Genomic DNA, 21,336 nt, shown 5'->3' on the forward strand with positions numbered 1-21,336 from the left:
CCCCATACTCTTCAAACGCTGCTATACTACCGATGCACTAGCCCGTCCCTCGTACGCAAGCTGGCACTGCCTCAAAGTATACCACCACTCTAACCTACCCTGACAAGCAACCTCCAACTCCAACCCGTCGTTCACGGGAGGAATCTGCTCATGCATATCCGCCGTCAAGACCAAAACGCCGCGGACTTTCGGGCATTGGGCTATGTTCCGAGTGATAACAAATCGGATCGTTGCATCGCGGGGCACATGCTGCTTATTGCTCAGTCTGTCCAGCCTGACTTGCCCTACGACTGCTCGTGATCCGTCGCAATAGTGCAAAAGCACGCCGGTGGTGACGCCATTGACATTACACGGCTCCAAGAAATCCAGGTCATCGAGAGATGCAGACGTGTAAAAGTAGCTCTCGGCAGAAGTGCCTTTCGGGTACTGGGACGTCGAGACCGGCAAATTCAGGCTGCCAAACGGGTCTTCAATTTCCGGTGGTGCTGGGTTGAGAGCCAGCTCGAGTATCCCAGCCGAATCATCAATGTAGATATAATCCGGCTCCCTTCGAAGTGCAGTAATGCGTGTATGGACATATGTATGGCCTGGTATTGGGTGCTTCCCTAACACATGCACGCGACCAGCTGTAGTCACCAGCACCAAATCAATCTCTGTTCGGCAACAGTGTGTGTGCTCTCGACGCCAAATCTCCTGAAGGAATTCGCCGCGGCCCATAGGGAAGTGCAGCCATGTCGTCATGTCTTGAGGCAGTTCGGCGTAGCACGACAAATCATCCGCGGCTGTATGCCTCACAATCTTGAGCGCTAGTTGAAAGGGGTTCCACGCTACCGAGTATCCTGTCGTTTCAGGGTCATTGATCTTGACGCGATTAAATCTAGATGGCTTCGATGAGTGTGTCACAATGAAACGGATGAGATCTTTTCGACAGAACGGGGCTGACCATAATGCCGGTCGACAAATCCCTCGTTCGGCTTCTTGAATATTGCGGAGTTTGAGTCCCTTGATTAATTAGCATGTACGGATACCAACAAGACTGCAGCTGATGGAGAGAGAACACACAATGTCTACTTACATCAAACTCGAAATGGAGTACAGAGTCTTCAACCAGCGGCAGGACCTGCCACCAGTCCAGTGGATGATTCTCCATCTCCAGAGTCTCTGTTGAGCACGCGACGACAATCCTCTTCACGCCCAAGGGGCCTCGTCTAACGTAAATAATATCTTCTATTGCTTTCGATCCCGGATCGTAAACAAGGTCATCCCCATGATTATTGCTCAGCGCTGAGACATACGTCTCGCCGTGTAGTTTCACGTACGTTGCCCATATACGTGATGAGGTTTTCACTTGACTGCTTGAAGCCTCGACCATCTTCTCTTTTGCTTGTAAAGTTGAACGCACCAGGTCGCGCCTTGAGGCCCTTTTAGATGCTAGATGGCGCTTGAGATCAGCTGATTGTGCAATTGGTAACTCAAACCCTGGGTCCCAGGTGGTCACCTCCAAGGTTTTCGAAGACGGCAGACCCTCTGCTGCACAAGTTGAGTGGCAGGCCAGCGCGAGGCCGTCGACATGCTGGCAGTTGGTAATTACGCATGGGTAATATGTACCCCGTTGGAGACAAATCGGTTCTTCCTTTGACGATGCTACAAGTTCTTCGTCAGTGTTGATCTCTTGGATGCAGAAGAGTAATTTACTGAAGATAATGGGCTCATCAGCCTTCATTTCTAAGGTGCAAAGTACGCAGTGGGGGGCTATGCAAGCTTGCATTTCTATGTACTTTGCCCAGGCACGAGACGTTTGCGTCGTTGGATCCATGGAGTTGAGATGATTTGTTATTATTCCTTAAGAGGTACGATTCTCGCTTGATTACAAAAAAGAAAGAGAGAAATAGAAAAGAAAAGAGATCTTGTGTCGCAGGAGAAAGTCCCCGACTGTAAGAAATAAGCCGGTAATTATGCCGGTAATTATTTCCAATAGGATATTCATTTATTTCCCATGGAGAGCCCAAGCTGAACCGCTCGGCATGATAATGCCCAAACAGGATCGATCGGGATGAATGTAGCCCCGTTTTGTAAACCCTTGGAGGTAGAAACGCATAGGCTATCAATAGTAACACTACTATCGTGTAAGCTCGATGGATCAAGCCAGGGGAAAGGGGCTGTAGCTACGATTTAGCCTGGATTTCCCCCAGTTTGAGCTTCGAGGTCGGCCTATTCCAGTTATGTACTCCGTATAGTAGTAGTACTATGTATTGCGCTCGCATCTCGTCAGCAATCATGGGTTCTAAAGCACAAACGCGCCCCCACCTTGATGTTAACGTTGCCCACCATTCTATCTGGGAACGCGTTGACGATTTTGTAACGAGCCGGTGGGTGGCAGTCGGTCTCTCTATTATTGGCTAAAAAACGACTTGTGTGACAACCTCATGCCGGCATGCGGTGGGAGAAGAAAGAGTGACACACAAATCCACTTTTGTGTGTGAATTGGGCATAAGCGCCTCACTCTGCTTCTTCCTACAGCCTGACAAGCCAACTCTGGGGGCCAGGTTTGCGGTCCGAGCTGCAGTAGAGGGGACAACTAATTGCTCGGTGCGAACCTCAAAACAGAGGATCCGACTCGTTGAGTGCTTGCAGTTTCAGCTCCGTCCCGTTCGGCGTTCTTGAACTAATTGGGATAGCTCAGATAGTCTGGCGTCTGTCGATTTGATAAAAGCTTAGAGTGCGGGGAAGAGCTGCACGTACTGATATGAAAGAGATATGTATAATCAAATCAGTTGAATCTATCATGTCAGTCAATTTGATAGCCTGACTTGAGCTACTTCCTTATAAATTGTAGGTCTATCGCAGCCATAAATGTGTGAAGAAATAACATCCACCAGAGAATGCCTGCAAGGGTCTTTGAAGCCACTTGCGGGGAAAAATAAAATAGCCACGTGAAAAGGGCAGAAGTGGCATAGTTCCCAAAGAAGATGGCGGGCAACGAAGTCGATATCGATAATGCTTCGGCCCCGGACGAAGGCTGGCTGACCGAGAGCGACTTGGACGACCTCTCAGCCGATGGTGAGCATGTGCTCGCCGGAATCCCACCGCCCCTTCCCCTGCTCCCCGTCCCGGGGAATATTTCGCAACCCGGGGATGAGCTCTGCCATGACTGCTCTCTCCTCAGGTTGAAGAGGGATCGCTTCATCGTATGGCCCAAAGATCCAGATTACGGTAAATATGAGCGGCCTGATGCGAAGCTCATCGAGCTGGGCAACGTCAAAGACTTGAGACGACGCAAAAACTGCCCCTTTTGCAGACTGGTGCTGCTGGCTATGGGCGGAGATCGGGTGCCAAACATTGCCAGCGATGGATCACCAGTTGAAGCTCAGATGAGTTGGGCTACCACCGGTACGAGCGACCGGAACATGCCGTGGAATCGCCGCAGCGAAATTCGTATTCTGCAGATACACGGACGCACTGGCTTCGGGGGGTTCCTCGACATCGAAGAGATGAATCTTTTCCCCGACATATCGCTCCTTGCAAACGATTTCCCCAGCGAGGCTCCAGCCAAGGCACAGCGCTTCCTCCCTCGGCCGATGCAACCCGAATGTATTGACTTTAACGTTGTGCGGCGCTGGCTGGCCATTTGCGAATCCAATCACTCCAAGGTCTGCGGAAACCGTGCGAATATGAAGCAGATGGGATGGACTGATCCTGCGGGAGTAATTCCGGACCTCCGCTTCGTTGACGTTGAGGACCGCTGCCTCGTCCGTGCTAGCGGCAATCCTCGCTATGCCGCGCTTAGCTACGTCTGGGGGAGGGAGCCGTTCTTTTGTATGACATCCGAAAATCTCGCCGTCCTCAAGAAGCCGGGTGCGTTCGACCAGGAGGAGATATGGAGTCGGATCCCTGCCACGATACAGGATGCCATGACGGTGGCACGGGAGATTGGCATTCGCTATCTCTGGGTGGATAGCCTTTGCGTATACCAGGATCTGATTGACATGGACAATATGACTGGCGAGGAAGAGGCCATTATGGCGGGTAAGATGGGGGCTATTCGCATCATGGACTATGTGTATGGTGCCGCATACATCGTCATCTGTGCCGCAGGCAGTCGAAGCGCCCACTCGGGCATCACGGGGGTTCGGCCTGGCACCCGAGAGTCCAAGCAGCCGATAGAGGAGATTGCGCCGGGGTTTCGACTTGCTTATCGCCAGAAGCCACAAGATGGCATAGAGAGCTTTCCCTATTACAAGAGAGGATGGACGTAAGTGAGCTTCTGTTACTTTAGCCACATGTGCGGCTGACATTCGTTCAGATATCAGGAAAGACATTTCGCCACGAGACTGCTTACCTTTGCTTATGGCCAAGTCTCACTTCAATGTTCGTCCGACATCTCGTTCCAGGAAGACACGTGGGACGATGAGTCGGTGATTTCTTCGAAACGGCCACCAAGTTTCGCCGGAGAGGGCAACGATATCGGCGATGGGGTAGAAGGCCCGATACAAACCTACTCGGAGATGCAGCTGACAAAACAGTCCGACATCTACAACGCCTTTGCCGGTGTTGCTCGTCAGATTCGCATGCAATTGAATTGCGACATATGCCATGGCCTCCCAGTCAAATACTTTGACTGGCTCCTCTTATGGCAGCCGTTTCCGTTCAAGGACGAGCCAACTCGCCGCGAAGAAGCCCCCAGCTGGTCATGGTCAGGCTGGCAGGGCGGCGTATTTCCTCGTATGTGGAGCTGGTATACGCGTGATATGAAAGCCATCCGCAAGGCCCTAAAACGTCGAACCTGGATCGTCTGGTATCATAGACACGGGCCTCATAGCACGCGCTGCAGCCTTGTACACAAACATGGGCGAGGCCCAGCAGACAGCCAGCGAAACTTCTATGGCGGGTCCATTCGAAAGCGATTTCCCTTTGATTGCTCGCAGACAGAGCCGACTCGGCGAATTTTGACCGAGTTTGAGCCAAAGGAATACTACTTTGATGTCATTAGCACTCGGCCATACTCTGGCTACCTGCAATTCTGGACGGTTTCAGCCGTGTTTGAGATTGCTGAGACCAAAACACCATGGCCAGAGGAAGGAAGCCCGCCGGCAGGGAAGCAGCTTGGCATCATTGGCAAGTCAGGAGACGAGCTCGGCTTAATCGTGGTACCTACGGCATGGCTTAAAGAGAATGCAGCGCCATGTAAGCGGGAATTCTTGTTAATATGCGAGGCCAGAGATGTGAGAGCAGCGGGTGGCAAGGATATGGACGCAGACGATCATGAATGGCGGTACCGGGTGATGCTACTAGAGCCAAAGGCAAGGGGAGAGTATTACGAACGAGTGGCGATTGGGTCTATTGGAAGAGGCGACGAGATGGATTCTTTTGGCGAGGGACCATGTTGGAAAGAGATTATCCTGGGGTGAAAGAAGAATGTAGAGGAAGAAGTTGATGTTTATACTGTCTGTCATGTGACCTAGTTGGTATACACTTTCCAGCTTGTGAGATAGGCAGGAGGTAGGTGGATTGAAAGCCTGGGTTGACATTCAGGCATACTACTATAGCTAATGGCTAAGTTGGAGGTGAAGTTGGTCATTAAAAGTGAGACCAACTGATATTCCTCCTCAAGATTTAGATAAATTCACGGAGATAGACATCGCAATTTTCATAAAATCATGTGGATGTTTTCGGCAAGATGCCAATCAACCTAACAAAATATCTGGGCCGCAAGCGTGCCGATACATACTATATACCGCAAAAATCCATCATCTACTCCCATACAGTCGTGTCTCCCAAAACGCCAGTTCCGTAATTTACCCACCGAGGGCATCCGTTTCCCTTTTGCTGTTTTTGCCAGCCCAATATCAGAAGAAATCGCTCTATGTTTTGTGTTTTGTAAATAAGAAATCGTGTCCATGCGCAGCCAGCGCAACCCAGTTTCCCCAAAACCAAAGACCGGCCGTCTAAACCTGTAAACGAAGAGAAAATAGACAAAGTGAATAAAGATAAAATAATATCAACTCAACACAACCAAAATGGTATCATGATTAGTACAGTTGTCGATATGGTATCAAGCGCCAAGAAGGAAAGGAAAAAAGCGTAAACCAACAGCGATGGCTAGTCAAGGATGTAGTTGCTTAATGGCGAGAATCAGAAAGAAGAACGTTGTCGAATGTCTATGATGGCGTTCCCCTTTCCTCCAAGCTGTTGCCTTCGAAGCTGTACAAACGAACCTCGCCGTCTTCACTACCGCTTGCCATTCGGCTATCGCTAAGACCAACGCAGGTCACTGGGCCGGCATGACCCGTAAAGCTACGCTCGCATTTGCCGGAGCGAGGCTCCCAGATCTTGGTCATGGAGTCATTAGCACCAGTGACAACGCGGAGGGTATCCCCAACAAGACCCCAGATGCCCTCGACGTGGCCAAACATGCTGCGAATGCATTTGCCCGTGGCAACATCCCACAGTCGTACAGTGTTGTCGAGGCCACCTGTGAGCATGTAACGGGGAGGCAGAGGACGAGAAGGATTTGAGAAGCCGGGTCCAAACGCAGTACGGCTATCGGGCGCCTGCTCTGGCAAAGGCACCGGCGAATCGCCTCGTCCACTGGCTGCGGAGGCGGCATCGCCCATGTCAGCGTTAGGGTCCTCATCCGGCTCAAAATCAGGGGGGCATCAACAGAATTTGCTGAACCTGTCCAACGTGTCCCAGATAAGTCTTGATGCATTGCTTCGAATCCAGATCCCATAGCTTGACGGTGAGATCGTCAGAGGCCGAGAATACGGTGCGGGATGCGGAATCGATGCGCACGTGGTTGACCCAGTCGGAATGGCCACGCAGAGTCCAGGTCTGCTTGGTGTCGAAATTGAAGATTTTGACAGTCTTGTCGATGGATCCAGAAGCAAGCTTGCATCCATCGAAATGGATGGACAAGACGCCATCGGTGTGGCCTTGAAGAGTACTGATGCACTCGCCAGTGTGCCAGTTCCAAATCTTGATGGTCTTGTCAAAGCTTCCGCTAATTAGCTTGCCTTCGTCAAACTGCAGAGTCCTAATCGTCGAAGTATGTCCACGCAGCGTGCGAATGCATTCTCCCGTCTCGACATTCCAGATCTTGATGGTGGTGTCATAGGAACCAGTCGCCAGGATGTTGTGATCGAATTGCAGGCAGGTGATGCCGTTCTCGTGGCCCTTGAACGTCCTGATAGAACACCGTCCCGTCTTCCAGTTGTATCCCACCTTGTAGCGGTCCCGGTACACGTCCTTCCAGGGCCGAAACTTTCGCTCTTCGTCGAGTTGCGCTCGGCCGTTGGCGGGTGAATTTCGGACTCGCGATCGTTTGGCACCGCTGTCGTCGCGGACCACCATGGCTCGCTTGTTGGAGCCTTGGGCAGCGGGAGCTGCGGCTGGCTCAGCCGAATCCTCGGCGCTGCGTGTGGGCGGGTTCGCATGTGCAGTATGTTGATGTCGGTTCCAGGCCATGAGTTTTTTCCGCTCCAATAGCGGCAGGCCCCAGCCACACTTTGTGCACTTTCGGTCAATATGTTGTTCGCACATTCGGTGCCAGACGACGTCGTCATCGGCCAGGTCCCGCCAGCGACGGCTGACCTGTGCAGCCTTGCATAGCGAAACGGTATCCAAGTTGCAGAGGATCTTGTACGATAATTCTACAGGCAGGGTGGCGATGAAGTCGATCTTGAGCTGCTCTTGAACTTCGCGGGAGACGGTCGACAGCTGGGGAAAGCAGCATTGGGTGATGATGCCCTGCAGCATGAGTTCGCGATGCTTGGCGGGTGCGGCTGAGAACAGGGACCAAACATGGGTGATGGCCTCTTGATCGGTAGATGGGAGGTTGTTGAGCTCCTACAAGGCAAGAAGAGGAAGATTGGTTAGAAAGGTGACATGTCAGACAGGCTGAGCAGGGATGCTACAGCGGTTTCGGTGGCAACTTACCCGTTGAATGGTACCCATCTTGGTCTCGTCCGCCGCCCGACGACACTTGGAGTCGGGACGATGACGGTAGCAGTATTTGGTGTTGGGGTCTTTGATGTTTACCAATTCATTACTGGGACTCGTCCTGTCCTCTTTCTTTAGGTTCTTGCCGACGGGGGCGTACAGGCCGGGGATGTGTTCTTTGAGGAAGGGACTGAGAGTCTTGCCGGCGAGATCGAAGGGCATCTTTATCAGGCCTTTGGAGGGAATTTCTTCCTCGCCCTCGCGGCGGCGCTCACAGTTGTCTCTCGATGGCGGATGGGACGAGGATTGGTAGGCAAGGGCAGACGTGGAGGTAGGGTTGGAGGCAGGCACAGAGTCAGAGAAGGAGATGGACGTTGAGGGCAGTGTTGTCACTGTGGAGGTCGAGAGAGCAGGCGAGGGCGACGCTGAAGGCGCTGTTGATGTCAGAGAGGCAGCGGCAGCTGCAGTAGCCATTGAGGCAGACTCATAATGGGATCGGGATGGGGTGGAGGAGAGAGAGTTCGGCTCGTGGCCGGCGGCAGTTGACAGGGACTCCATGGTTATAATATGCGGTGAGGGCCTTATCGCACGACGCAAAGGTTAATTGGGATTGCGAGCGGCCAGGCGGCTCATGCGCTGCCAGGCGAAGGCGATTGCGTGCTTGAGCTTGGTATGTATGAGACACCACCCCCAAGGCGTGCTGTTGCGTCCTGGCAGAAGGGCCCCCCGTCTGCTCACAGCGTCTGAGAGAAAGGGGTCCGTGGGTTTGGCGAGGATACGAACACGGCTGTTGGCGAATCGGGTCGAGTTGAGGGTCGCGGATAACGAATAGAAGCTCTGGCTGGTGGCGCTGGTGGTGGTGAAGATGATGAAATAAGCCAGAGGCGGTATCTGGACGGGTGAATAAGCGGCGATCTGGAAGAGTCGACGAATCGTGGGTATATGCAGCCTTTGTCGTCCCTCACACGACACAAAGCCGCAGCTGGACAGCGAGAGAAGGGTTTGATAGGGTGCTCGGCACTGCAGAGGGATGGAGGAGGATCCAGGCAGGGGACGGTGGTTGGCAGAGGACGGCGAAGATCGATTCACAATGGGACGCTGAAAAATGATCGCGGCAAAGTCAGCAGACTCTAAATGGACGGCCGTGGCCAAAAGGGTTCGTAGTAAATGTCCGCCAGCTACAGCAGTGCTTGGGTGCTATGGGGCCGAAATGGCGTTATCGCGCAGCGTGCGTTGCTCGCTAAAGCTTAACGGATGGGGCGCTAGGAGGAGAACCCTACAGAGGGTCTCTGGAAGCACTACGGGGAGCCTATGGGAGCGCTGGCAGGTCGCTGCCAAGAGCCAGGGAGGCTCTGAAGCCCCACTCCGACGACCCGATGGTGGTGACAGCCAGAAGAGAGGCCTGCCGCTAAGACAGTGTAGCGGAGGATCGCTTTAGTCATAAAAGTCCAGCAGCCCCAATGAAAAGAGGAAACAAAAGAAAAAAACTGATTAAGAAAAAAAAAATCTTAACAAATTCTCACGTCTAGCTCTGTTTCCACTCGACTTTTGCCTCCTTGCGTGCTGCTCACGTGCTCCCTAGCGCGCCTGACATAAGCCAATTGCACGCCGCAGCTAATTGCGAACACCTGGCCGGAGCCGAAGATGAATCTCGCCATCGACGCCATGGAGCACAACAGCGCGGCTCCGACTCCCGACTGGCAGCTCCAGGAGCCGCGACGATCCTCGATGAGCACCGCCAGAATCTCCGACAGCCGCTGAGCAGCAGCACCAGCCAGGGATGATACGAGACCGGCGCAATGGCAACCCTTGGCTGGACTCTCTGACCTCAGCTGATGATTGTGACGGCGGTGGATGGCATGTCCCAGCACTCTCGCAGCCATGATTCCTTATATACGACGTCGTCATGCCCTGCTACACCACTCTGCTGCTCCTGGTAGCATCCGGACGGCTCAACCCTGGCGCCGGCTCAACCTGAGCGACTGCAACTCTATTTCTGCCATCCCGCTGCGCCAGCTTCCCCAAGCAGACATCCTTTGACGCAGGACCGAGACGGAGACTTGCAAAGTCACCTCCCTAATCGTGCAGAAACTTGCTCGATAGCCTTTCGCCTCGACCCCATCCAGCGCATATCCGCAATCCGCAATAAGGGTGTGCTACTATTGCAACTAGCACGAGCCCTACAGGCTCGACTCTGAGATTAATCTATTAAACTGGAGCCCCATCAACCTGTCCTCCTGCTGCCCATGGGGTCGAGCCCTTTCTTTCTTTCGATTGTCGATCTCTGGTAGCGATTTTTCTTAAACGACCACCAAGGCCTGGCTAGCCCCTTGATAGTTCCATGTCGCTTCTTCGGCACGACTCGACTTAGACACGCTTCGGGTGGCTACTGGCACCGCCGGGATGGCGCAATCGTCATCCGCGAAGGCGTTTGGATCCCTCGCCGCCATTCCGTTGGGTGACTGCACAAGCTCAAAACGGCGCCCCGAAACTTTGGTCGCTGGCTAATTGCAGCAGCAGAAAGAGTGAAAACGACCCATTGGCCCTTGTTTAAATTTTCAGGAGTTTGTTATCACTGCTGGTGTTGTTGTCGCTGATCCTTTCGCGCGCGCATGTTGTGTCAGGCACACTGTCATGGTGCAAGGGGGGGTCTGACCTGACCGGGTTCTTTTGACGCTGCTTGCGTCTTGGATATCGACACCAACAACGACATCGACATCAGCATCTGCACCAGCATTTACGAGCATATCAAATGACGAGGGAAAAGGACGTCGAGCCACTAGTGTCCTCTTCACGGAACTCCGTTCTACAACACAGGCATAAGCAGTAGGCTTCAACCATCACGTATGCGCTACTTTATGCCTCCCGCTTGTGCCTTTCAGTGTCTTGTGTAACACACCATGTTATCGGCGCGACGATGGCATCTCCTGCATTGCCTATTGATCAATCCCAAGAGACGACATGCAATGCGACATCATCGCCACGATTCATCACTCAAGTACATGATGGCGACATGCGGATGGACCATTCTCGATTTCAAATCAACTAGTTGGCTGGCAAGAACAGGGTTTGCATGGGAACGAAAGTCTCCGAAACGTCCGTTACTTCAGGGCGCAGGCAAGTCGTTTAGGCTTTGCTACAGTATGCTGAGCTATGATTCACCCAATCCCCTCTCGTCTTGAACCGAGGCCATGTTCGATGAATAGCATTGGGCAGTGATCAAACACCTACATCACGGGATAGGTCGCACCCTCCAACTTCTGGCCCGAGCCGTTCATTCTCGAGGTTTATGACAATCTTCGGAACAACTGGCACTATGAGGCTCTTGAACAGACTTCGTGTTCGTATCAGGCTCTTGCACGTCTGCGGTGCTCCGAATCTAAGCGAAGTGAGTGGCTAGTACAAGTGGAATCTCTTGTATAGCCGCATATTTCAAGATCCTTCCAGTCTAGACCCAGTATTCCTCCACGCAACAAAAGTACAACTACTATATGGGGAAAAATAAGGCCATGGTGGTCTTTACCTATGCCCCTTTCGAAGGAGCAGCAGCTCCCGAAGTTGGCTTAGATGCAAGTACATCGGGTGGCTATCACCCAGGACCATTACTGTATCACGCACAGTAGAATCGTAGACCTCTAGCACATCTGCCAGCTGTTTCGTCTGTTCGTAGTAATCCACGTAGCTTATGGGCGAGAAATCTGTCTCAAGGTTCTTATATATCAGGGGCGTCAGGTCTGCCTTACACGCCTCGATCTCGCTTCTGAGATCGTGCCAGGCTCTACCGCTCCGCTGGACCCAGAGCCTGGCTTCCGATTCGTCCATATCCGTGCCGAACCCAACGGCATAGCAAAAGGCCGTTTGAAAGGCAAAAGGGCACGAGTCCTCGGATGACGATTCCACTTTGGCCTTGGTTAGCTGAAAATGTGACCCCGGAGCCGGTAGTCTGCCCCATCAGTTGTCTGTAGCTTTTCGGGATCCAAGTGGTGATTTTAGTTATCAACCTACTGCTTACTTTTGGAAAAGATCCAGCATTCGAGTTATGTTTTCCAGCAGCAGTAGCAGCAGTAGCCTCAGCTACATGTACCTTCAATACATGTATTGATATTATCTAGCTGGAATGCTGGATAACAGGACTGGGACGCCGGATAATTTTTCCCTTACTTTTGGGTTGTAGATTAGTTATCATGGCGCTGCTAAGAGATGCTAACGTTGAAATTAGGGCTGATTTCCCCAGAAAATGCTGACTCGTGTGGGAAATAGGCATCGTATAAGCTGAAGCTAGACTTGGCGTAGTGATTGCTTTGCGCTTTTTCGACATCAAAGTCTTTGTGGTGAGGGAGCACGCTGAGATACGGCATATAAGTTTCATAGGTGCTGAAGCCGTGATTCTCCAGGGTGGCACACTTGGAGCGGTTTTGTAAGAAATTTACAGACATGTACATAGCTCTCCAGAGGGGAAACACCATGACTTGCACAAGCTGAGCAAACCCTTTCATCGCTTCCTGTAGATCTAAGTGTCGATGTTTCGGATCAAAGGCAGTGGCAGAAGAGAAGAAATTCGATAGATTCTTCTTCTGAAGCGGGTCAAGAACAGCTAACCTGTGAATCCAATTTGGATAGACTGGATGAGCCCGCTCTCTTTCATGCTCGACAGCTTGATCGTGCTCCGCAACGAATCGTGAAAGAGCAATGCGCACAACATTCCAAAGGAGTAGATATCGGTGAGCTTTGCATAATAAACAGAGGATAAACAGTCGCGGTCTGCGACTGTCTCTGGAGCATTCCATGGTATCGAGAAGGGGAGTCTGATTTGCGCTTCTGATAAGTTGCTAGCGTGGAGAGTAGAATATCCAAAATCTGCGACTCTTGTGTTTATCTTGTTGTCTGCTTCGCATGCAAAGATGAAGACATTTTCTGGCTTAATGTCCCCGTGGATGATGCCTGGAATATGATGAGACCACATAGCCTGATTATACAACGAAAAGAGATGTGACTTTTACCTTTACGGTGCATAAGAGTAACAGCAGCAGCTACATCAACACACAAGTCCAGCCTCTCGAAGACTCAATCCTTTCCCCCTCGGCGACTTCAAAAACTCGTTCAAATGCCCATGCTCCGCCTTTTGCAGCACCAACACAGGCCACGGGGATCTTTGTCTGCGCGTCAATCTCGAAACACACGCCCACCAGCCGCACGATATTCGGATGGCCCCGAATCTTGGGGTGTCCCAGCACGATGGTTTCGAAATGACGGCTCTGAGGGCGACGATCTCGCCGGCTGGGTACTTGAAGTTCCGGTGGAGGCGCTTGAACACGTAGCTGAGCTTTTCGTTGAAGAAGGACTGGCTGATGGAGGCTTGGCCGTCATGGTCGGAGGTTGCTTCGTCCCATGGTATGGGGAGGAAGTCGACTTGTTTGTCTTGCGCTGTGGCGAGGAGGGATAAGAGGTTTGTAGGGTGAGTTGAGGGTTGTTTTATTGGCGGCGTGCTCTATTGATGTCGGTTGTTGCTGCTGTGGCGGATGATTCGACGGCTCCGGTGTGTGTGATGTATGCGACTAGACTGGTTGATTCGTCTACATTGACGGAGATTCCAGATGTTTCGCCGAGATTAACTGAGATGTTAGGTGTTTTGACCTAGGTCGACTGAGATGCCAGCATTTTGGGACTCTGCTCCCTGTGTGGCTGATGATGCCGTCCACGAGTAATAGCCATACATTATGACTATAGCTAGCTTGAGTGTATCTGACCTGTTGAAGTTGCCTGTACTGTTTTCACGAATAAGCCTTGGGGAGGGTTAAAATCGCTGTGAAAGGCCAAAAACGATTTAAGAATTAGCTTGCATGCAGTAAGAATGCATGTGCATGTATGAGCCCATGCACATCAACAACAAAAGCAGCACATGAGGTAGTGCACGAACCAGTACTGCCAAACCCGATGCGAGCCTCATGCAGCAAGACGAAATAGGATACAAACTTGCATTAGCTCTTCGTCTTTGCACAGTACTTGTAATGTATGAGTACATCGATGCGGCTCTGCATCAGCCGGCTTCGGAGAAATTGATGTGACTCTTTCTGAGATTGAAGTGTTGTATATGTCTTGTCATATATCCAATATGTTACAACTTGACTCCCAACGCCGTAACATCAAAAAACCTTTGTCCTTCATATCCAACGACAAGTCCACATCACTCTCTCTCCTTGTGAAAGCCCAAACACGCCATAACCGCAGACGCAAATCTCTCGCCTTTCTCCTTTGGCAGTTCCCTCTTCGCCAACCCCGTCAGCGTAGCAGTCACATCCTTTGCCTTGAGCAGCTTCGTCTCTGCCGAATCTCGCGAATCTGCCGGTCGAAGATCTAGGAGACGGTGCGCCAGAGACCTATTTCTAAGAGGACCACCCCCCAGGGTCTTCTTTGTGGCTGCAATGGGCGTGAAATCTGGTATTTCTGTAGTTGCGCCCAGGGGATATACGCTGCCGTTGTTATCTTGAAGAAACAGCAAGATGCCGTGGCTCCAGATGTTCTTGTGAATCAAGGCCGAGCAGTGGATGTTTAAAACTGTCAATGCTAATGAGTTGGCGATGCTATGTCGATCTGCAAGAGGCGGCTTGAACGCTCGTTTAGTCTTCTTATCGACTTTGGTGATTAGAGTATGTAAAGTCGCCAGCGTGTTTCCACAGTCATATTGCCAGCTCGTTCCATCAGGAGGAAAAGGCAGTTTGTACAGAAACGTCATCCGCTTCGCCTTTATATCGTCTTTATATCCCAGGCACTGCAGCGAGTAAATCACCGGCTGCTCTTCACTTGATTCCTCGCCAGTCTCGCGGAAAGACGAGTTTTGAAGTAGCCAGGCAAGTGTCTTGACTAGCTTCTTCAGCCTGGTTATCTCATCTCCATCCAAGTCGTCGGAGCGAAGCTGGTCTTCGTTCGTGATGCTCGACTATCACTTGTGTTGACGATCCCTGGTGACTCCAGCAACCCGTCGGCGAAATCTAAAGGCAACTCGATTTTTGCCAGCTTCCGTCGTTTAATCACCGACTCCAGACCAGTGCCTTTCAATGAAGAGTTCTCTACAAAGCTGTATATAGCTTCCTGAGAGAAATGCTGCCCCGAAGGCTATCCGTATCTGACCCATAGTCTTCCAAGACTGCAACAAGTTTCTTCTTATCAAAAATTGCCCAGTCATAGCTTTTGAGCTTAAGAGTCTTGAACTTTGTCCGGGCTCTCTCCAGGAATGACACCTTTGAGTCTGTTTCCCTTTCTGGTGGGTAGAAGAGTCTGTTAGATCTGGCCTTATCCAACGTTGGTACATGTACTGCACACAGACAACCGGCGTGTGTTGCTCTGTTTCCACACAAGAAATTATTTGCCTGAATGCTAGCCAGCCAGATGCAAGTGACGTATGAGGATCAGTTTTGCGCATACGCAATAGAGATGCGGAGTTGCAGAGATTATACCAGAGTACATCTGTATACTAAGGCGTCTGCAGTCAGTCTCATGCATGCAACCACACCATGGAGTTGCGTTGGCTTCTTATTCGTCACATCGAGAGCTATACGTATCAAGCGCTGATTTTCAGCTGTCTTCTGAAATCTGGCGCCAACTTTTTCTATCAAGTTTCTCTTATGCTCGGCCTTTTCCACATCTATCCAGTTATGCGCTCTTGACACTTACTATAAGCCCAAGGCACCATGTCAATAGTATTTACAGTCTGCTTGCTAATGAGATATTGAGGTTTCCCCTCAAAATTTGGAACAGAGTCGATTCAAATAAAACAACCTTTGCTTTATGGACGTTTCAAAAATGCAACATGGCTCTTTAGATGATGTACATCTTGTCTAGTTAAATCATCATTTCATCCACAAAAGATAACTCCTTGATACAAACATGAAAACCTCGTATAAACACCAAATCACCACCCTTTGCAGTCAATAAGTACGGTGTTTCACCTTGCCTGTCGCCAAGTCGGTGACTCTAAAGCGACCCGACTTGCTATTGTTCACCCATTTCCCCTCATACAGCATCCCGTCCAATGTCTTGAAGCTGCCTCGGCCATGTTTGCTAGAATTTCTAACTTTGCCGCGATACACCTCGCCGCTCGAGAAAGTGATGTTGCCCGTGCCCGTCATCTCGTGGTTCGTCGTCTCCCCTTCATAAAGGTCGCCATTCGAGAAAGGGCGGCGCGTCCTGCCACTGCCGCTGGCAGTTTTGCCATTGGATCCTCCCCATGTGCTCTCCCACCAGCTTCCATCTGCCCATTACCAAGTGCCCTTTCCGCTTGGAACGTCTTTGCTCCACTGGCCCGTGTAGCTGACGCCTGTCTGGGGATATTTGAGGGTACCGGCGCCTGATCTTTGGCCGTTGACAAACCAGCCGTCGTAAACAATTTGCCCGTCCTGTGTGATCAATTTTCCATGGCCAGTCTTGATTCCGTAGACCCATGATCCGACATACTCCTCATCTTTTGAAGTATATTTTCCTGTTCCCGAGTAGTTGCCATGCTCTCACTGGCCCTCGTAGACGCTGCCGTCGCTGTATCTCATTATACCCCTTCCGTGGGGATCGTATCCAAGAGGGGTGCTCCATGCAGTAGCAGTGACAGGGTATGCCGATCCGGTGTACTGTCCGGTTTTGCCTTTGATGGTGATGGTTTCATCAACGTTTTCGAGCTGCTGAGCCATGAGGAAACTGGCTATGTGACAAGGTGGTCCAACTTTCAGTCTTGGATCGGCTGGCTCTATTGTGTTTATACACAAATAGAAATAATAAGTTGAGTGTAAAACAGCGAATGGTTCAGAATAGAGTGATTGCGATGGTGAGAATGGCTTGGCTTTCCATCTTTCAAGTGATGGATGCCATGATCGCTAACTCCCAATATATGCTCGTCTCGAACTACTAGGTATCCGTAGAGAGCATCGAATCTAGAGTTTAGTGAGGCGTTATAAGAGTCACAAATACGTGGCAGTTTATTGTAAGGCTACCAATCGAACCTGGGAATGTGTCTACACTCTGGGAGTTTAAGGCAGATGCTGCACGATGTGACAACCATGAGCTGTGAATCAGTTGTTTAAAACAGGAAATTAATGGGCTGCTGAATAGGCATATTTACCCATACAGGTGCGATGAAAAATAAGGCGTTCTTGTCGCGGGGTAATAACATGCGTTGTCACTGCTATAAGCCCTCAATGGTAAGGCTTACTGGTGCGTCGGTCGCCAGATGAAGCTACTCGTGGTGTTGAGAGGCATCCAAAGAGATGTCCATTTGTGATAGCATGCATAATTAAATGATGTATTATTAATTTTCTCAGTTCAAACGTTTGCCACACGTATTTCACGCATCGTTAGTTAGCTCCGGGGTCTTGTACTTCAAGGTGCCGTCTTTGATATGTCATTACCATAGATGCGGAACGATTGTTTGGGATGGAATTAAAGAATGAGTACATGTCTTGCTTCGTGGTTCAGAATTTTCTGTAAGCTTTAATTACATGTATTTATCATCCATGCACTCTTAGCTCTATTCAACCCGTGGTCATGTTTTTACCCATGCTGTATCTAATAGCTGCTCATCTTCGTACAGCACTTACAGCACCCCGCGCCAATTCAAGTCCCACGAAAATATCCAAACGAGTGGGGGAAAAAGCCATCTCGCCAAAACTTTAACACTATGGTAGCAATGCTATACAAATATTTTATGTCAAATAGGCGTGTTGTCTCCCTGCTTACTTACATGTAATGGCGGTTTGATTTGCTGTTGCCTTGCTGCCCCGCCGATTTCGATGACAGCTCCCTTGCTTGATACTCTAATCTATCTCTACGGACTGCACGTAGCCAACGTTTTTCTCGATTTTTCCGAAACTGCGAGCACAAGATGTAACAAGGGCATCAGATATATAAAACTACACCCTTTCCTTACGAATGGATCTAAATACAGTCTGCGGCTTAGTAACAGTTGATACCTGCAACGCGGTGAAGGATACCGTACAAGACACGACGCACTGTGCACAATACAGCGAATAAACGTCACTTAGATACAGCCATTGAACTTTCAATTTATTCAAAGTGTGTATACTTCTTTTTATACTTACCTAAAGCGAAAACCTGTGTTACCCGCCAGCTGCTCATGTAAGGGGTATAATTGGACCCTCTTGCTGCCATTATCAAATGTCCCCAAGGTCCCCTATTCTGCTTCTCGAACACGTAATGAGAGTTCCACACTGGAGCATGCCATGACGTGGAAATAAACGCAGACCGATCATGGAAACACCACGCTATATTTAGATGTCAGCTCACGTTACGGGGGCAGATGATTGTCCATTACACTGCAAATGCGTATTCTCTAATGCCACGTCCGCAAGCTACATGTAGACTAGGTATTCTTTCCTCCTCACACCGAGGTGTAAGACCACGTGAAGAAAGTGCCGTGCACTAATGTCCGAATCTGAAAATCCTCAGTCGTACCCGCGGCATGGAAGCTTGGCCTTGGCTCTCATGGGTAAACATGCGGGTTTCCACAGCTTTCTTCTCTTGGCAGTGGAACTCTCCATGCTCCTGTCTTCTTTTTTTCCCTTCTTTTTTTTCGTCAAGGGACATTCTACTCCGGTATACGGAGCGATTTCTCGTCATGGTTTGCTACTGCTTGTTTCGTACCCAGCCTGTGTATACGATGTGAATCGGCAGTGGTTGATTACTACCGACGGCTGTGCTGCCGTTGGTTGCACAACGCAACAGTGGCGCAGAATGCACGGGAATGCCGAGTCTTGGAATTGAATACGATGATTGTTTTCTTTGTTCTTCTTCTGTTTCTTCTGCATCATGCAGAAATTGTCTGCGGGCGTGCTCTTCGTATTCAACCCCGTGTCTGTGCAGATGGGTGTTGAGTCCCCAGATGCACTGACCTCCTTACATCAACAGAGTGCAAGGGTCATCAACAAACTAATCATGTTTCAGTTCCAAGGATTCTCTATACATAGTAACCACTAGCACTCGAAAGGCGATGGCCCGATTCTCCAACGATGATGTCAAAGGCTCCAGCGGGCCTTGAGCTCCCCAACTCCGCCCATGACGACGCCTCCGTAATAACCCATTGAAAGAAACAAAACCAAGCGCTGTAGAAAAAAAAGCACCGGGCCTTGACAAAGCACGGAGCACAAAGTGCAACTCTCGGTCGAGTTACTCGCCACCGAGGCGTCCGAAAAGCTGCAGAGCTGCGGCTACACGGTGGAGCAAAAGAACGCCAGCCTCTTGTTATTTTTATTGGGGCCTAGCATGAGATCAGTGATCGGCGGTGCTTGGCTGGACTCGAACTCTATCTGTCAGTTTTGTGAAAAAGAGGAGTTGGAAGCTCAGCACAACTTTTGGTGGGTTTTTGGGTCACGCGGGGATGATGCTTTTTGGTGCACGCACTGTGACTTGGAAGCTTTGAAATGAGTCGTGCTGCCCTTGTCGTATGATTCTTCCAGCTCGTTCATGTCCTTGATTCAGATGGGGTGATGCGGTAGAGGGCTCCTTGAGTCCCTTGCGTACAGTGCGTGGACTGGTAAACCCAGGCTTCTAGGTGGATAGCCTGCCAACTTGTCGATGGCTCGAGGTCAGAGACATCGTATCCGGGAGGAACACTGCAGCTGCGCCGCTCCACTGCACTATCTTCGGATGCCGTGGTGCTTTTCGTATCTCTTTTTGTTTTCGTCAGAGATCGGCTTCGCCTGGGCCTGTCCGGATCGAGGATCTAGATGAGCCGTTGGCGGAGCCTGGCAAAGTATAAAGAGTAGCCGGAAGCATCGTTTGAACAAGCTCCAATCTGCTCAACAGCAAAAACAACTACTCTTCAACTATCCTCTTAGTTTACCACTAACAGAACAACCCCTCATCTTCAATCTTACTCCTCTTTCTCATTATTTCAACTATCAAAACTCCCATCAAGATGCATTTCTTCTCAGTTGTCGCCGCTGCTGCCACGCTCATTGCTGGCTCCAACGCCCTCTTCATCCCCCGCAACATCCACGTCGCCGATTTCCGTCTCTATGGCGGCGAGGACTGCTTTGCCGGCAATCTCGGTGTCTGGACTGTCATTGACGATGACTTCAAGAACGGCGAATGCAAGAGCTTGAATGATGAAGAGGACGGCGCCGTGCCTCACTCTCTGAACCTGACGGATATCAACAACGGCTGCACTTGTAAGATGCCTTCTTCTCCACAACTCCACCTCTTCCTATTTTCAAGGAGATTTATGAAATTGTTTACTGACTCAATGATCCATAGTGACGGCTTATACGGATCTCAAGTGCACCGAGGGCACGACAGTCCTCGCCCCTCAACAATGCTCCAAGAACACAGTCGGCTACCAGGCCTGGAGCATGACCTGCGACTACAAGGAGTAAAGAGGGTCCCCGTCCACACCGCAACTTTTTACCAGCATTTTTTTTTTTTCATCATTTTTTCATTCCTTTACCATTACGCAAAGGTGGATTATTTTAATTTTCATGAGTCTTCACTCGGACGCATTGTGGGCACGGCACGCATCAAACAGGCATATTGACACGGACGCATTACGATTTTCTTTTTCGGGGGGGGGGCATGGCATTCTGGGAATAAATGGGCAATGGAAGGCAACGATTCTTATTTTTATGGCATGACACGGTCCTTTTACTATGATACACACATATACATACATATACCGATGGACAGATTCCATCAATTGGTAATTAGTTAATGAAATAATAACAGCGCCAGCGAGGCAAACTTTTTGACATCATATCCGTCATCCTGCAGTAGGCGGCACAACACAGTGACTGACGCTTCAATGTCCGAGGCCGGCTCAATGTTTTTAATTTAGTCATGATGGCACAAAATTGATTCTGCCTCTGGTGTATCCCTCCTTGAGTCGGGCATGGACTGCCTCTATGAGAGGACGATGCAGACTGGACAATGCCGTGTTCCCTGCATGCAATCATGCATCGCCGCACATTAGTGGCTGGTCAGATGATTCGTATTAGAGCAATATGAAAGAGGCAAACATTTATAGTAAAAAGTAAGGATGTGTACACTGCCGAGGCACAATAAATCACGACTATAATACGAAAGTGAGAATCCTCTGTTGGGCTTTAAGCTAGACTCCCATCTTGCCCGAGTATATAATATCAAATGGTACATACAGAAATGCATAGACTCGGGCTTGCTATAGACCACAGGCGGACTGAGACAGCCATCTTCCGGGTGGCCACATCTATCCGAGTCTACTCACCCATCCACATCACGGCTACTGCTGCGTAACAGAGCTTATTCAAATAGCTCGACAACACAGCACGTCTCGATCCCAACACAATGGGTCTGGAACGCTTGCCTACATGGACCATCAGACATCAGACTATTATTCCGACGGTCCACAAGGGTCCAGCCTCAACA

At 50.3% G+C, this 21,336-nt stretch overlaps 11 protein-coding genes across 11 annotated transcripts; 4 read left to right on the top strand and 7 right to left on the bottom strand.

The window, feature by feature from the left end:
* Positions 1-21: 21 nt before the first annotated feature.
* Positions 22-1,723, bottom strand: TrAtP1_004975 (uncharacterized protein; the record flags this gene model as incomplete). The annotated part of the gene is made up of 2 exons (XM_014084340.2): positions 22-1,002; positions 1,076-1,723. The coding sequence occupies 2 exons, from the start codon at positions 1,721-1,723 to the stop codon at positions 22-24; spliced, it is 1,629 nt and encodes a 542-aa protein (XP_013939815.2).
* A 1,246-nt stretch (positions 1,724-2,969) lies between these two features.
* TrAtP1_004976 (uncharacterized protein) lies at positions 2,970-5,408 on the top strand (the record flags this gene model as incomplete). Its single annotated transcript, XM_014084341.2, has 2 exons — positions 2,970-4,252; positions 4,304-5,408. The coding sequence occupies 2 exons, from the start codon at positions 2,970-2,972 to the stop codon at positions 5,406-5,408; spliced, it is 2,388 nt and encodes a 795-aa protein (XP_013939816.2).
* A 750-nt stretch (positions 5,409-6,158) lies between these two features.
* TrAtP1_004977 (uncharacterized protein) lies at positions 6,159-6,614 on the bottom strand (the record flags this gene model as incomplete). Its single annotated transcript, XM_066112528.1, has 1 exon — positions 6,159-6,614. The coding sequence occupies one exon, from the start codon at positions 6,612-6,614 to the stop codon at positions 6,159-6,161; it is 456 nt and encodes a 151-aa protein (XP_065968613.1).
* A 31-nt stretch (positions 6,615-6,645) lies between these two features.
* TrAtP1_004978 (uncharacterized protein) lies at positions 6,646-8,496 on the bottom strand (the record flags this gene model as incomplete). Its single annotated transcript, XM_014083311.2, has 2 exons — positions 6,646-7,845; positions 7,936-8,496. The coding sequence occupies 2 exons, from the start codon at positions 8,494-8,496 to the stop codon at positions 6,646-6,648; spliced, it is 1,761 nt and encodes a 586-aa protein (XP_013938786.2).
* A 751-nt stretch (positions 8,497-9,247) lies between these two features.
* Positions 9,248-9,821, bottom strand: TrAtP1_004979 (uncharacterized protein; the record flags this gene model as incomplete). The annotated part of the gene is made up of 2 exons (XM_066112529.1): positions 9,248-9,346; positions 9,510-9,821. 2 exons carry the CDS (start codon positions 9,819-9,821, stop codon positions 9,248-9,250), a joined length of 411 nt encoding a protein of 136 aa, XP_065968614.1.
* A 1,636-nt stretch (positions 9,822-11,457) lies between these two features.
* Positions 11,458-11,760, bottom strand: TrAtP1_004980 (uncharacterized protein; the record flags this gene model as incomplete). Its single annotated transcript, XM_014084342.2, has 1 exon — positions 11,458-11,760. One exon carries the CDS (start codon positions 11,758-11,760, stop codon positions 11,458-11,460), a length of 303 nt encoding a protein of 100 aa, XP_013939817.2.
* A 1,282-nt stretch (positions 11,761-13,042) lies between these two features.
* Positions 13,043-13,381, top strand: TrAtP1_004981 (uncharacterized protein; the record flags this gene model as incomplete). Its single annotated transcript, XM_066112530.1, has 1 exon — positions 13,043-13,381. The coding sequence occupies one exon, from the start codon at positions 13,043-13,045 to the stop codon at positions 13,379-13,381; it is 339 nt and encodes a 112-aa protein (XP_065968615.1).
* A 741-nt stretch (positions 13,382-14,122) lies between these two features.
* On the bottom strand, positions 14,123-14,671 carry TrAtP1_004982 (uncharacterized protein; the record flags this gene model as incomplete). Its single annotated transcript, XM_066112531.1, has 1 exon — positions 14,123-14,671. One exon carries the CDS (start codon positions 14,669-14,671, stop codon positions 14,123-14,125), a length of 549 nt encoding a protein of 182 aa, XP_065968616.1.
* A 1,768-nt stretch (positions 14,672-16,439) lies between these two features.
* On the bottom strand, positions 16,440-16,616 carry TrAtP1_004983 (uncharacterized protein; the record flags this gene model as incomplete). The annotated part of the gene is made up of 1 exon (XM_066112532.1): positions 16,440-16,616. The coding sequence occupies one exon, from the start codon at positions 16,614-16,616 to the stop codon at positions 16,440-16,442; it is 177 nt and encodes a 58-aa protein (XP_065968617.1).
* Positions 16,617-18,233: 1,617 nt separating this feature from the next.
* On the top strand, positions 18,234-19,739 carry TrAtP1_004984 (uncharacterized protein). Its single transcript, XM_066112533.1, has one exon. It carries the CDS (start codon positions 18,364-18,366, stop codon positions 18,700-18,702), a length of 339 nt encoding a protein of 112 aa, XP_065968618.1. The 5' UTR covers positions 18,234-18,363; the 3' UTR covers positions 18,703-19,739.
* On the top strand, positions 19,740-20,685 carry TrAtP1_004985 (uncharacterized protein). The gene is made up of 2 exons (XM_014083455.2): positions 19,740-20,108; positions 20,194-20,685. Exons 1-2 carry the CDS (start codon positions 19,856-19,858, stop codon positions 20,310-20,312), a joined length of 372 nt encoding a protein of 123 aa, XP_013938930.1. The 5' UTR covers positions 19,740-19,855; the 3' UTR covers positions 20,313-20,685.
* The last annotated feature ends 651 nt before the right edge of the window (positions 20,686-21,336 follow it).

The sequence above is a fragment of the Trichoderma atroviride genome, chromosome 2 (assembly GCF_020647795.1).
Source record: "Trichoderma atroviride chromosome 2, complete sequence".
Taxonomy (NCBI): domain Eukaryota; kingdom Fungi; phylum Ascomycota; class Sordariomycetes; order Hypocreales; family Hypocreaceae; genus Trichoderma; species Trichoderma atroviride.

Excerpts from the sequence above, each read along its gene's own strand:
- TrAtP1_004984 (XM_066112533.1), top strand. The coding sequence starts at position 18,364 with ATGTCCGAATCTGAAAATCCTCAGTCGTACCCGCGGCATGGAAGCTTG.
- TrAtP1_004985 (XM_014083455.2), top strand. The coding sequence starts at position 19,856 with ATGCATTTCTTCTCAGTTGTCGCCGCTGCTGCCACGCTCATTGCTGGC. Across the intron at positions 20,109-20,193 it reads TATCAACAACGGCTGCACTT|TGACGGCTTATACGGATCTC; the intron begins GTAAGATGCCTT and ends AATGATCCATAG.